This window comes from Oryza glaberrima, chromosome 11 (genome assembly GCF_000147395.1).
Source record: "Oryza glaberrima chromosome 11, OglaRS2, whole genome shotgun sequence".
Taxonomy (NCBI): domain Eukaryota; kingdom Viridiplantae; phylum Streptophyta; class Magnoliopsida; order Poales; family Poaceae; genus Oryza; species Oryza glaberrima.
This window is the reverse complement of record NC_068336.1, coordinates 22,107,243-22,120,286: the sequence shown is the minus strand read 5'-3', so window position 1 is coordinate 22,120,286 and position 13,044 is coordinate 22,107,243. Positions and strand designations below refer to the sequence as shown.

General features: G+C 45.8%; 1 protein-coding gene across 1 annotated transcript; it reads right to left on the bottom strand.

The window, feature by feature from the left end:
* Positions 1 to 3,692: 3,692 nt before the first annotated feature.
* LOC127755451 (uncharacterized) lies at positions 3,693 to 6,412 on the bottom strand. The gene is made up of 3 exons (XM_052281131.1): positions 5,388 to 6,412; positions 4,346 to 4,462; positions 3,693 to 4,229 (listed from the first exon to the last, which is right to left on the bottom strand). The coding sequence occupies exons 1-3, from the start codon at positions 5,886 to 5,888 to the stop codon at positions 3,957 to 3,959; spliced, it is 891 nt and encodes a 296-aa protein (XP_052137091.1). The 5' UTR covers positions 5,889 to 6,412; the 3' UTR covers positions 3,693 to 3,956.
* Positions 6,413 to 13,044: the final 6,632 nt, after the last annotated feature.

Sequence of the window (13,044 nt, the reverse complement as noted above, 5' to 3'; positions counted from 1 at the left end):
TATGCATATTTAAATGTTTCTTTCACAACCATGGATTTTAATACGAGAATGATAGCTACCGGGCGACCGGCGCGGGGGAGCCAGATCAGGCGCTCCCCCTCCTGATGCGCAGTGTCTCCCTCCTGGTCCCACCAAGTATTTCCATCATGTACTCCATTGCAACAAATCACCCACATATTTTGGAAACCCTCTATTAAGGGAATTTGGTTTATTTTTTTGTTCCACAAAAAATGTTTTATCTAGTGCACTCACAATGTTTCACTATGTATAGATCTAATGTTGCAGTGAACTGAAATACTCCATTGCAACAAATCACCCACATATTTTGGAAACCCTCTATTAAGGGAATTCGTTTTATTTTTTTGTTCCACAAAAAATGTTTCACCTAGTGTATTTACAATGTTTCACTATGTATAAATTTAATATTGCAGTGAACTGCAACATTCTTTCGCCTAGTTGCTGAAACATTATTTTTATATAAGGTGAAACAACACCCGATTTAAATGAGTGAAAAATTTTCGATCTACTTAGTGAAACAATTCTGATATACCTGATGGAACATCATGCAACATTTAAAAATAATTCAATAGTAAGCTAATTTTTTTTCGTCGGAATATATCCATGTGTGGTCTTGTTTTGAAGATTTAATTGCAACGAATTTAATGGTGCAATCGGATCATAATTTGGATAAGTAATTTAAGAGAAAAATCAGTTTAAAATAGTTGTGCACGCATGCGTGACGCTGACGTCATGCTGGCGTTAGCGCCCGATTTTAACCCCTCTCGTCAGACGTCCGAGCCGGAGTCGCTTCCATTTTAATAACTGAGACTGGTATTAGAAAATATATACATAGAATGGTCATTGAAGAGTGAATCATGGAAAGTCTTAATAGCCATTACGTATGATTCATCTGAGATTGTATATGATGTACTGGTGTTTTTAAGTCTGAACTGCGTACATCTTTATCTTAGATTAATCAAGATCTTCAGACAGCATCAGCGGCATGCATGAACTGCATCATCCTCAGATTAATCAAGATATTCAGACAGCATCAGTGGCATGCTGAACTGCTTGCTGCAAGCGTCACATTGCCACATATATATTTGTTGTTCCATGTGAATGGAGAAATGGAATATATGAATAGTTGAAATTTTGGATGCCTGATGCCTGATGAACAGAAGTACAAGGTGCAATGTAATCCTTTCTCATTTCCATGTTTGATATGACTCTTAACTTGGAGGACTGATTAATATTCTACTGGCATAACAGAATTTGGGTAAGAGAACCCTTTGACGCTTGAATACAAGCAGAAAAGATCAGCATAACAAACAGCCTGTGACACCGTGGACTCTAGGTTTACTTGTTCTAGCCTCTTAGTAGTCAATTTAATTTGCTTGGTATTTAAAGAGCAGAACCAGTGTTTGGAAAATACCATTGAAATTGCCCTGTTTTGAGGATGGCTTTCAAACTTCAGTTTTAATTAATGTATTATGTAAGTTGAAATATACAGGATGAAATGTACCTATGTGCACGAGATATAAAGCAGATGCACCAATGGGAACTAAGGGGAGAACAAGGGGGTCATGTAACATCGGAAGAGGTGAAAAAGCGGCGACTGGTGCAGGCGGTGAAGACAATGAATAATAATAATAATAATAATAATAATAATAATAATAATAATAATAATAATAATAATATGTAAACTTAGTTTATCACGTGGATGTAAATTTTGCAATAAATTGTGGTGAATGATTTGTTATCATATTTAAAAAAGTAAATCAAGCTAAATAATATAAATATAAATGGCAGTTGTGGTTGCGCAAATGTGACTATAATGAAAACAAATTCTTCTTCATCTAATATCGTTAATATATTTTCATATAAATAATGTATAGTAGGATGGTTACAGTCATACCAATGCACAACTTGATATGCAATTTTTTTGAACGGGGAAAGGCGCATGACAAGATTATTGCAGTTTGTGCTGATGATCACGAGTACAAGCATTACAATGATATCAAGGTGATCCCACCTCCTCGCTTTCACTGGATCAGGCGCTTCACTAGATTACGTAATATCTAGTTCTGCATTCTAAATGAATTCTACGAAGTATGCAATAACTTATGCCCTGACCTTAAGCCCGCAAAGTACTATTAGAAAATGTATTTGATTTGACTCATTGCAGATTCCCTAACTCATTAATTAACATAGGACGCTACCAATATCTTGTTCCCGTACATGCATTTTCTGAACTCATGTGTCAACTAGGGTCATGCAAATTTGAAAAAACAACTTGCCTCTTAGATTGAATGGTTTCTTTAACCGAGACATTATTCAGACAAGAAGAATGAGAGAACAAGGAGGTTGCTGTCAACGACTTGCGTCTTAATTAAGAGGCAGGCAGCACTCCATGTGAGTATGCTATATAACCAATTTTGCGTTAACTCTTCTAACTCCGGAACGTACAACACGGAAGGCTTGAGGAGGTGTACGTGTGCCACTTCCTGGATAGACCGAGAGGATGTTGACGAAAACTTTGGAGATACTATCATCTTAAAGCACCCGCAATGGTAAAGTAAGGTGCTATCTATATAACATGTACATCTCAGTAATAGACTAGATTAATAGTAAACCACTTCAATGGTATGTCTACATGGGTATCTATAGCTCTCTAATCTATTGTCTCATTTTTCTCTATAGACTATCTCCATGTTAGTAGATAGCTTTGCTCTCTCTCTTCATTTAATCTCTTCCAAGTAGAAAAATATGCTAACATGGATCTTTTGTAGAGAGCTTATAGATAACCATTGTGGGTGCCCTTATATGAACTGCTGTGGTAATATCCGGTATTAATGACATTTAAATACTAACAGCACAAGTAGGAACAACAAAGAGCCATTGAATATTCCATTTATAGCCCTCACCTCAGTGCCACTATGATACATTGGCGATACCTCGACGTGTATTCTATTGATATTTTTTTTTTGTTATCTGTAGTTCTGTAGTACTACTAATTATTTGCCAATGATTGACCGAGCACAAAGACCTGGGTCATTTATCTGTGAAATGAAAAGCCTCATCAGTTGCCCATATTCCCTAATAAGTCAAAACGGCTTATTAGGAAATAAAAATTAATTTATATTTAAAACTTATATATATTTGTTCGTAGCGACTTAAAAAGCCAACGCTAAAAAAAATACGTTGAAAATATCTTAAAATTAACTCCAAAATCAAGTTTGAAATTTTAAATTTTGGTTTTTTCTTTGGCTTATTAAGCTAACCGATGAGGCTCGAAGAAAGAAAAGCCAGAGCCAAGGCACAAAATGTACATGAAACAGTATAATTTCAATACAACTAGTGGGATTTTCGCCCATGTCAACATAGGACATAAAGAACTTTCTTAACACAGGAACCAATTTTAAATTCCAGTGTCTGCATTGTTGGGAGCATCTGTACATTCAATCTGTATGTGTTCTAAGAAAAGGCATTTGTATGTGCATTCGTTCTCCAAAACTTAGTGTTTATCAGACTAAGAGAGCTAAAACCATGCATTAACCAAAGTGGCATAGTAAGAATTATCCAAGTATGCAGAAATCGAGTAACAAAGAACTCAACATCTGCACCAGTTGATAGTCATGCACAGAAATCATAGGCAACATTTTTTTTTTTTGATCAAGGGCTGCATGGCCCCATTTCCATTACTAGAAATGTATCATAGAGTTTTTACATGAAAGGAGTAAAAGAGTGCAGCAAAAGAGAGAGAATCATAGAGGGTCTGGGACAGAACTACTGGAGCAGACCACCCTCTGCTAGCCTTGGTAAAGAAACCCAGCCAAAAAAACTACCAGGAATCTAGGCAACACTTGAGTCAGTAACTAAACAAATTCATTCATGTACAGAAATCAGGACACAACAGAAATCACGACAGAGAGCCGAAACCTCTTCACGAAGAATGTTTACTCTAAGACATCTCTGAATAGAAACTCTGGTGGGGTATTTGGGGCTTTGCCACCCATCACTCTTATAGTCTGACGGACCTTTCTTATCTCGTGAATAGTTGATTTCATTTCACGTTCGAGGTCCTTAGAATCTTTAAGTGACAGACCATGTTCAACGGCTTCCATAAGAGAGATCATTTGGTTGAATAAATCAACCAAACGTCTGTACTTGCTATCACTGTCTTCATTCCCAGTAAGGTAGGAGGCCTCTACATCAAATTTCTGAAAAATCTGAAAAGGAAAAACAAAGAGTCACATATGACTCAAAACAATGGGGAAGGAAATATGTCTCATTTTATCCAACGCAATAATTTGTAAGCCAGCAATACTTTTTATTATACTTTTACCTTTTCTTTAGGGCCAGCAAACCTTCTTTTCTCAGAAGGCGAGGGTGAATTGGAATTGCAACCATTGTTGCTACCATTTAAGTTCCCGCGCTCCCAAAGTTTTCTTGCTTCTTTAGCCTGCAGCAGAAAATATCAGCTATGCCAAAACAAAAGCGCTCGAATACATAACTAAACAAAGTGCAGTGTAAAGAACAATATAACAACATTTACAACTAAAACACCAACTAATTTCTAAGAGCATTAACACAACCCAAATTAATATATCAAATGCTATAATGGTCAGAAAGGATGAAGGTTTACATGAGCAACGTTCACGAACATTTCATTTCAAGTTTACAAGAAAAATTTTTGACTGACTGCCCAAATTACATAACAATATGAGCAGAGAATCAGTAATTAAGAAGAGCATAAACAAGCTAAAACAGAGCACAAAGTAGTCTTAAACATTAGAAACTAAACCAATTTACAGATAACTGCACCCTTCCATGAGTCCATCAAATCTTTAATAGACAAAAGATTGTAGCAAATACAAATTTACCAATAAGTACACATTAATTCCCCTCATGTAAACACTTCAGTTTCACAATAAAAATAAGAATACACGTGAGTAAACAGTATGACGAGATTATTCTTAAATAGAGCAGGCAAGAGATACAAATTAGTGAAATTACCAACAAAAGGAGCAGAAGGGTGCTATGAAAAATTAAGAGTCCACAGGTAGTAGAAGAAACCGGTGGACTATCAACAAAAAAAAGGACAGGGCAACCATTTTTGGGCCGAAATTTTGTTCTAAAACTGATCTGACGCTACCAAACAGATACAGAAACAGATTGAATAGAAATGCAATCCCATAAGCCATCAAAACAAAAGGAATCACAAAAATCCTAATGCGCACAGGCCGCTCCCCAACACAGCAAATTTACTAGAAAAAAAAAATCACCATCGGAGCCAACGAGGATGCGCATCCTACAGCAATTCATCCAAATCCATGTTCATCTAGATGATTCGAAACGAACGAAGCAAAAGAACGCAAGATACTGACCGCTTTGGCACCCTCTATGTTCTTGAGAGCGCGAGCCTCTAACACGGCCGCGCGTACAGCCGCCGGAACGGGAGCACCGAGAACCAAGCCCGCAGTAACCTCCACCGGCTCGTGGTCCAGTACAACGACGTGCTCGACGTGGACCTCCTCGCCGTGCTCGCGGCGGACCTCCCCGCCCGGCGCGGGCTCGACGTGGACCTCCTCGCCGTCCTCGCGGCGGACCTCCCCGCCCGGCGCGGACTCGACGTGGACCTCCTCGCCGTCCTCGCCGCGGACCTCCCCGCCCGGCGCGGACTCGACGTGGACCTCCTCGCCGTCCTCGCCGCGGACCTCCCCGCCCAGCGCGGGCTCGACGTAGGCCTCCTCGCCGTTCTCGCCGCGGACCTCCCCGCCCGGCGCGGGCTCGACGTAGGCCTCCGCGGACCTCCCCGCCCGGCGCGGGCTCGACGTAGGCCTCCTCGCCGCGGAACACCGCGGTGAGCGCGCAGTCGTTTTGGCCATCGAGCTCCTCGACGAGGTCTGACCTCGTCGGGTAACTCGGCGGCGCGCTTGACCTTGACGTGGGCGCCGCAGCGAACATCGACGGTGATCTCGCGGCCGACGTAGTCCTCATCGCCGCGGAGGTAGTCCACGGCATCTCCGAGGTCCTGCTCGACGTCGGCCTCGCCGAAGACCTCCTCGCTGGGCACGCGCTCGACGTGGGTCTCCTCGCCGCGGAACACCGCGGAGAGCGCGCGCTCGACGTGGGGCTCGCCGCGGACACGCTTGGACTTGGAGGGGTCGTTGTAGTCGCCGCCGCTGCCGTGCAGCTCCTCGCGGACGGGCTCGTCGTCCCGGCGCCCGCCGCCGTCGGGGTAACCCACGGTCCCGGAAGCCCCCGCCGCGCGGCGGACATCCGCGGTGGCGCTCCGCTTGGCCTCCCCGCTGGCTATCCCCGCCGCGCGGCGGACGACCGCGCCGTGCTTGTCCACCGCACCGGAACCCCCCGCCTCTCCATTGCTCCCCTTGCCGGCGCCGCCGCTCTCCGGCACCGCCATGACGCCCGCAATCCAGACGAGAAGGGGGATTAGTCGAAGGCGAGAAGGGGAGGGAACGAGCCGTGGACGGGGTGGTGGGTCAGGGTGGCGCCGCGGCGGTGGCCTTTATAACGAACTGGAGAACCCTGCCTGAAGCGGCTCTTTTCACCAACTTTTGTCAATTTTTGGGCAAATATTGAGAAAACAGATATTTGAATATAAACGTTCCAAAATTTCATGACAAAAACGAATTTAGACTAAAAAGCCATTCGACCGACTGACAAAATTGATCAAAACTCAGTCGGTCTGATTGAAAATTGAACGGTCTACTCAAGATTCTTTCATTTCTGCACAAAAGTGTTAAAAAATTGACAAGATTCGTAGAGAGGTGAGATATTTAAGGGGGAAATGCATGGTTGGAAAAAAAATGTGATGAGGAAAGTTTGGGAGTAAAATGTGATAAATTTGGTAGTAGTGGCTACCTACCTGTCACACAGGTAAAGACTAAGGGCATCCACAATGTGAGACACCCTAGAGTGTGTTCACTAACTGAAGACACTCGTAGGGGAACTTAGCTTGCAATGGAGGACACTCCCGTATGGGCTCCTCAAAATTCGAAGAAACTTAATAGAGACACTCCAACCCACAATGGGTATCCCAGCCCACAAAGCCCCATATTTATTTTTACTGCCCTACCCCTAATCTCTCTCCTGCCCCCTCTTTTATTTGCCGCCCTCTTTCTCTTTTTTCGCCGCCCTCTCCCTCTCGCCAGTGTCGCCACCGCCCCCTCCTCTTTTTGCGCCGCCGCCGCCGCTCCCCTCTCCCGTCGCCGGCGGCCGCGAGGATGACGAGGAGGGCCGCCTCTCCCGTCGCCGGCGTCCACCGCCGCCCCTCTCTCTCCCTCTCTCCCGTCGCCGCCCATCACCGTCCTCCCCGGCATCCTCCGCCTCGCGCCGTCACCGGTCGGGGGCGCTAGATCCGGCGCCGTAGTGGGCGGATCTGGGCCCCCCGTGGCCAGATCGGGGAGGCGCCGGCGGTGGCGGGCACGACGCCGGCGGTGGCGAGCGGCGCGCGGATCCCTCGTTGCCGTCGCCTCTCTCTCGTCGCAGGTGAACGTGCTGATGAAGCCTAGAGGGGGGGCCTTGAATAGGCTGTCCCTAAAAGCTTAAAAACAAATCGCAGCGGTAAAATTCAAACAGACCCGGAACTTCCTGGTAAGGAACTCCGGAACTTCTAGCCTGCCAGGCTCGGAACTTCCGGTATTCTTAAGAAAGGAACTTCCGGGTTACAGAAAATGATGAAATTCAAATTTCGAATCAGGAGGCTAAGCCAATCTTCACAAGATGATGCACAGGTATTCTAAGCAGGGGATTGATCACTGAAACATCCACATAAACATCACAACAAGGGACAAGAGCGATTTTTCCCGAAGTTCGGATCTTGCAATCCTACTCTCCGTTGAGGAGCTCCAAAGAGCTGGGTCTCGATTAACCCCTTGCCTCACTTGTGCAAAAATCTCAGAGGAAATCCACAGCCTTCAACCCCAAACACTCCTAGGCAAATTTCCAGAATTGAGTGACCACCAAGATCCAACTCAACCTACTTCTAGAAATCCGCCACAAGTGTAGGTTGCTCTACTTAGAAAACCTCTAGAATCTCAGCACAAGAACTTCATTAACTTACCTCGTTCCCTTTCGGAGGAGAGGAAATCTTTCACAAACTTACCCGGGACATCCACAATATGCAACGGATTCTCGCGGGCGACACCTAACCGTCTAGGAGATCATCTCCAAGAGTAATAAGCACCGAGATGACAGCTCACGAGATATTCCAAGTGCTCACCCAAGATCCTAGTCTTTACACCTCTCCAAATCTTCTTCTCTCCCTCTCAATCTCTCTTTCACACAAGAATTAGGCTCTAGATTGAGTGGAGAAGGCAAGAAACACTTGGGAGAGGCTAGCAATAGCTCTAGGGATGAAAAGTGAAAGTGGAATGGCTAAGGAACAAGCTGGACACGAGCTGGTTATGTATAACGGCTAGGTGACGTCATCTAGCCGTTACTCAATTTTGAACTGGAAACTAGACAGGAAGTTCGGACCTGGAAGACAGGAACTTTCGGATAACACTTAGGAAAATTTCTCTCATCAGACCGGAACTTCCGGACTTGGATGACAGGAAGTTCCAGACTTGCATTTTTGGACAGATGGAGTATTTGCAAAAGTAACTCCTAGGGAAACTTTGACACTAGGTTCACACTAAGAGCACTTGACATCTCTCAGAGCATCACCTGGAACCCCTCTTGATAGTACGGTTTTTCCTAAAAACTCGGTTACAATAAATAAACTATCCTATGCACTTCTCGAGTTCCGATCCACTTGATTTTATACTTTTGGGGGGTCTCCAAGCATCCATCTTCCACACCTTGGACTAATGCATCTGAAAGTAGCTCAATAAACTCATTAGTCCCTTAACCACATTTGTCATTAATCACCAAAACCCACTAGGGGGATTAATGCACTTTCAGCGGGGTCGGCCGGAGGCCGTTTGCCGCGCCGCCACCCCTCTTCCTCCGCCCGCGTCACCGTCGCGGGGTCGTCGCCGAGTCGTTGCCGTCGCGTGGTCGTCGCCGGTCGTCGCCTACTCCCAACGACGAGGGCGAGGGGTGGAACGGTAAAATGTGGGGTGGGAGCGGTGTCCATGGGACACTCACCTAGCCACGCTCTCTGCAATGCGTCTCCTACCTCGGTGTCTCGGCGAAAAGCTGCTAACGAACGCGACCCCCAGGGAGGAGCCGCGTGCCTGGCAGAGGAGACGGGTCTGGCTGAAAAGCTAACGGAGGGTAGACGGCCGTTCCCAGGGAGACGACCCAGGGACACCTATTGTGGATGGCCTAATAGTGCTAACGAGGCTTATGAAATGGTGGTGTACTAAGGTACTACTACTAGGAGTCTACGAACTAGGACATGTTTTTGTCATGTGGTAATTTGTTACGTACTACTACCTCCCAATTTTTTTAAGGGTTAATTCGATCCTTCCAAATACAAATTTGCTATTACAATTCGTTTATTTGTAGCTTTGCTACTGAAATTGTACAAAATTGGAACCGTATCACTGCCATTACATTTTCCATCCATCTCCTCCTTTGCAAGTGGGACCCACCCATTAGATTTATCTTCTTCCTTTTACCGTCCCTTATCTTCTTCCTTCCCCCATCTTAGTGTCACGGCGAGGAGTGAGGAGCATGGGGAGAACACCTCGATGACGCGGGCGACGAAGCTCTTGTTCTAGTGGAGGTCGGAGGAGGTGTGGTGGTGGTGGCGAAAAGGGAAGGAGAAGGGGTAGCAGGGAACCCGGCCCGCCGGTGCAAGCCTGTTAGTCGTCGTCTCCCCTAAGGAAGTTGAATGGCCGCAATGGTAGAAGAAGCCGACGAGGCCGAGCGGCTGTGAGGGAGAACTCTCCCAAGTCTCCATCAAGCCCTCACCTTCATCTTCCCCCTCCCTACTTTGCTCCTCTTCATGTCGCTGCCGCCGTCGAAGCTAACATTCATCTCTCACGCCAAATCTAGACGGAGCTCAGGCGAGGCAGCACTATCGGCAATGGAGCTTCGGCGGGTTCCACGGCAGGGAAACTTTTCCGTCACCGCCTGCCCCGCTTCCTCTACACCCCTCATCTCCGTATCACCCTTCCCCGTCGATCTCCTCGTGGTGGACGACTGTGTCGACGACCACATGATCGAGGCTACCGGTGCATGGGACGGCGTGTGCGATGAGCCACCAAGGTCCCACCATCAATCGCCGCTCGTCGATGCGGGAAGAAGATAGGAGAAAGAACTAAGAAAACAGAAAAAAAGAAAAGTCGGATGGGAAACATAATGGCAGTGGCACGGTTATAATCTGTAAAATTTCAATTCCTCGTCGTCGAGGCGCCTCCCGGCGGACGCCGTATCGTCCGTGTAACCCTTCATCTTGTTGACGTAGGCAACAACACTTAAATTCCCCTTCTGAGTTGTGGTCAACGCAAGTCGCATGTTAATGACGCGAGCCCTGGACTGAGAAGCAAACATACCATCAAATCATCAATTGCTTCCCATACCTCTGCAGATGTCTTCATGGCAGCAACAGACACAAGGATCTCTAGAGATCGATGAAAGGAGATACCCCAAGACCAGTTGGTCTTGGGCCTCCCAAGTAGCGAACTCAAGGTTGGAGATGGTGGCGACGGTCTTGTCCTCCTTGGTGACCTCAACCATCTCCCTCTGCGCCAGCTTCGTTCCATCAAGGTAGCTAGCAAGCTGAGCAGCGCGAATCGTCAGGACAACCTGGGCCTTCCAGAAAAGATGGTTCCCTTTGGTGAGCTTCTCGGACACTAGGTGCGCAAGCCCGGTTGCAAGCAATGGAGAATACGCGGAGGAGTTGGCCATATAGATGAATCTGTGGAAGAGATTGGTTTTGATTACCATGTGAAAAGAGATAGGAAGCGTAGAACCCCGTTACGGGCCACACAATGTATTAATAGGCTGAGAAAAGCCCTCGGCGTGGCAGTACAATGTTTGGAGTACAAGGCAAGCCTCTGGCTTGAAGTAAACATCAAGAAAGAAAACAACCCGAAGAGATAAACACAATAACTACTTCCTTCGTTTCATATTATAAGACTTTCTAGCATTGCCCACATTCATATATATGTTAATGAATCTAGACATATATGTATACCTAGATTCATTAACATCTATATGAATGTGGGCAATGCTAGAAAGTCTTATAACCTGAAACGGAGGAAGTAACTCATATTATCTATCTATCATTTAACACTGGTTCTCCTCCTCCTCCACGTACCGCGACGGCTAGCAGGACAGGAGGAGGCATGGAGGAGGAGAAGGCCGCCTCGCCGGGTCCGCCACAGGGGGGGGGCATCGTCTCCCAGCGCATAATGCCGCATCTCCTCAACATGTACATTGTCTTTCTGTTACTCTGGAAGTAGATTTTGGTCCCTCGAGGGGATATACCTCATTTTGTGCATGTCGTTCAAAAGTTATCAAAAAATTTAAAAAAAATTTGTCGACATAGATCAATATATGATATATCTTTTGGCAAACATGCGAGATAAAATTCGACTTATACAATTCAAAACAAAAATAACAATTTTGACCGTGAATTACACGCTCTATGCATAGTTAAATTTGTTATTTTTGTTTCTACTTGTATAAGTTGAATTTGAATTTGCATGTTTGTGAAGTGACATATCACATATTGATCTATCCTACTAACTTTTTTTAAAAAAATTAATGACTTTTTAAGTAACATGTAAAATGAGGGGATAACCCCTTAAGGCCTTGCTCGGTTAATCCCTATAAGGGAGGGATTGGAGGGGATTTATTCCACACCTATCATGGTGTGGAATTATTACCATTCAATCCCCTCCAAACCGAACAAGGCTTAAGGGATAAATTGAGTTTTCCCAATAAGAGTGAGAATGTCCAACTGGCTTTCCAAAATATTTGATAATAAAATTTTAATGTATGTATCCATAAAATCCAATGCTTAAAAAAATAAAATAAGATAAGTCCTTAAAATCAAATCTAGAACAAAAAATTTAAATTAGTTACGGCTAAGGCATCAAATTGAACAGTGGGGAGTCGTTGACTGATGACTGTTGACTGCAGACTTTGATCTGCTTTACCAATTTTCAGCTTCTTCTTTCTCGTAATCATATTTCCTATATACTGGAACTAAAATGGAGTTCTAATCGGGTGCAGTGAGAACTGAGAAGGATGAACTGAGCAGCTGAGGCAAATATTGGGTCGCTGAGGCCCAAAATTTGGCCGTCTGGTTTATTTGGGCGGTTGGCGGCCATGGCGAGCTGCACCGAGGTGATCATGCCGCTGCGACGTACAGTGCGCGCGCACGCGGCGCCGCGGCGTGTGTATCGCTCGCTCGCCGACGGGATCACCATGCCAGCTGAGCGCTTCTTTCTGTACGCCAGCGCGCGGCCGAGTGGGTGTTCATGCATGTGTGGACGGAGGAGACGACATTCCGAGGTAGGGGACAGTCAGGATACGGCGGCGGGTGCTATGAGCCGAAAATCCGAACTGCCCTTCGCGTCCAACAAGGCTATGCCTATGCAGTTGAGTTTCTCAACACACGAGCAGAAAAAGGTCTTTTGACTTCGAAATGCATTCTGAGCAGCAAGAAATCTGTTACAAACTTATGATCAGATCAGGACGATATCTTTGTAGTGCATTCTGACCTCACCCGCGATCAATCCCGACCGGGGGGTTTTGGAATGGATATCAGTTGAGCAGCGCGTGACCACGATGCGACGGCTTAATGGGAGCTCCGGGCCTCCGGCGTGTGACAATGGACAGAGGCAGAGAGGTCGGGGAGGTGTGGCGTTCTTGCTAGTAACACGGAGTGTCGGAGTTTTAAACTCCGAACCCCCTTGTGGTAAGTGCAGCCGCTCAATCACAGGCTTAGATCAAAGCTGCTTCGAGCATTGTTTTGGGTGGTGTGTTGAAGAAGCACTGGTATGGAGTCGAACAGCGTACCTAGTTCAAGAAGGAACTCGATCGGTTTCTACGTTGCTCGCGAGCGTTGCAGCGTACGTGCGTGGCGTCCGGGATGATGGCGTTCCTCGCAGCATTTAT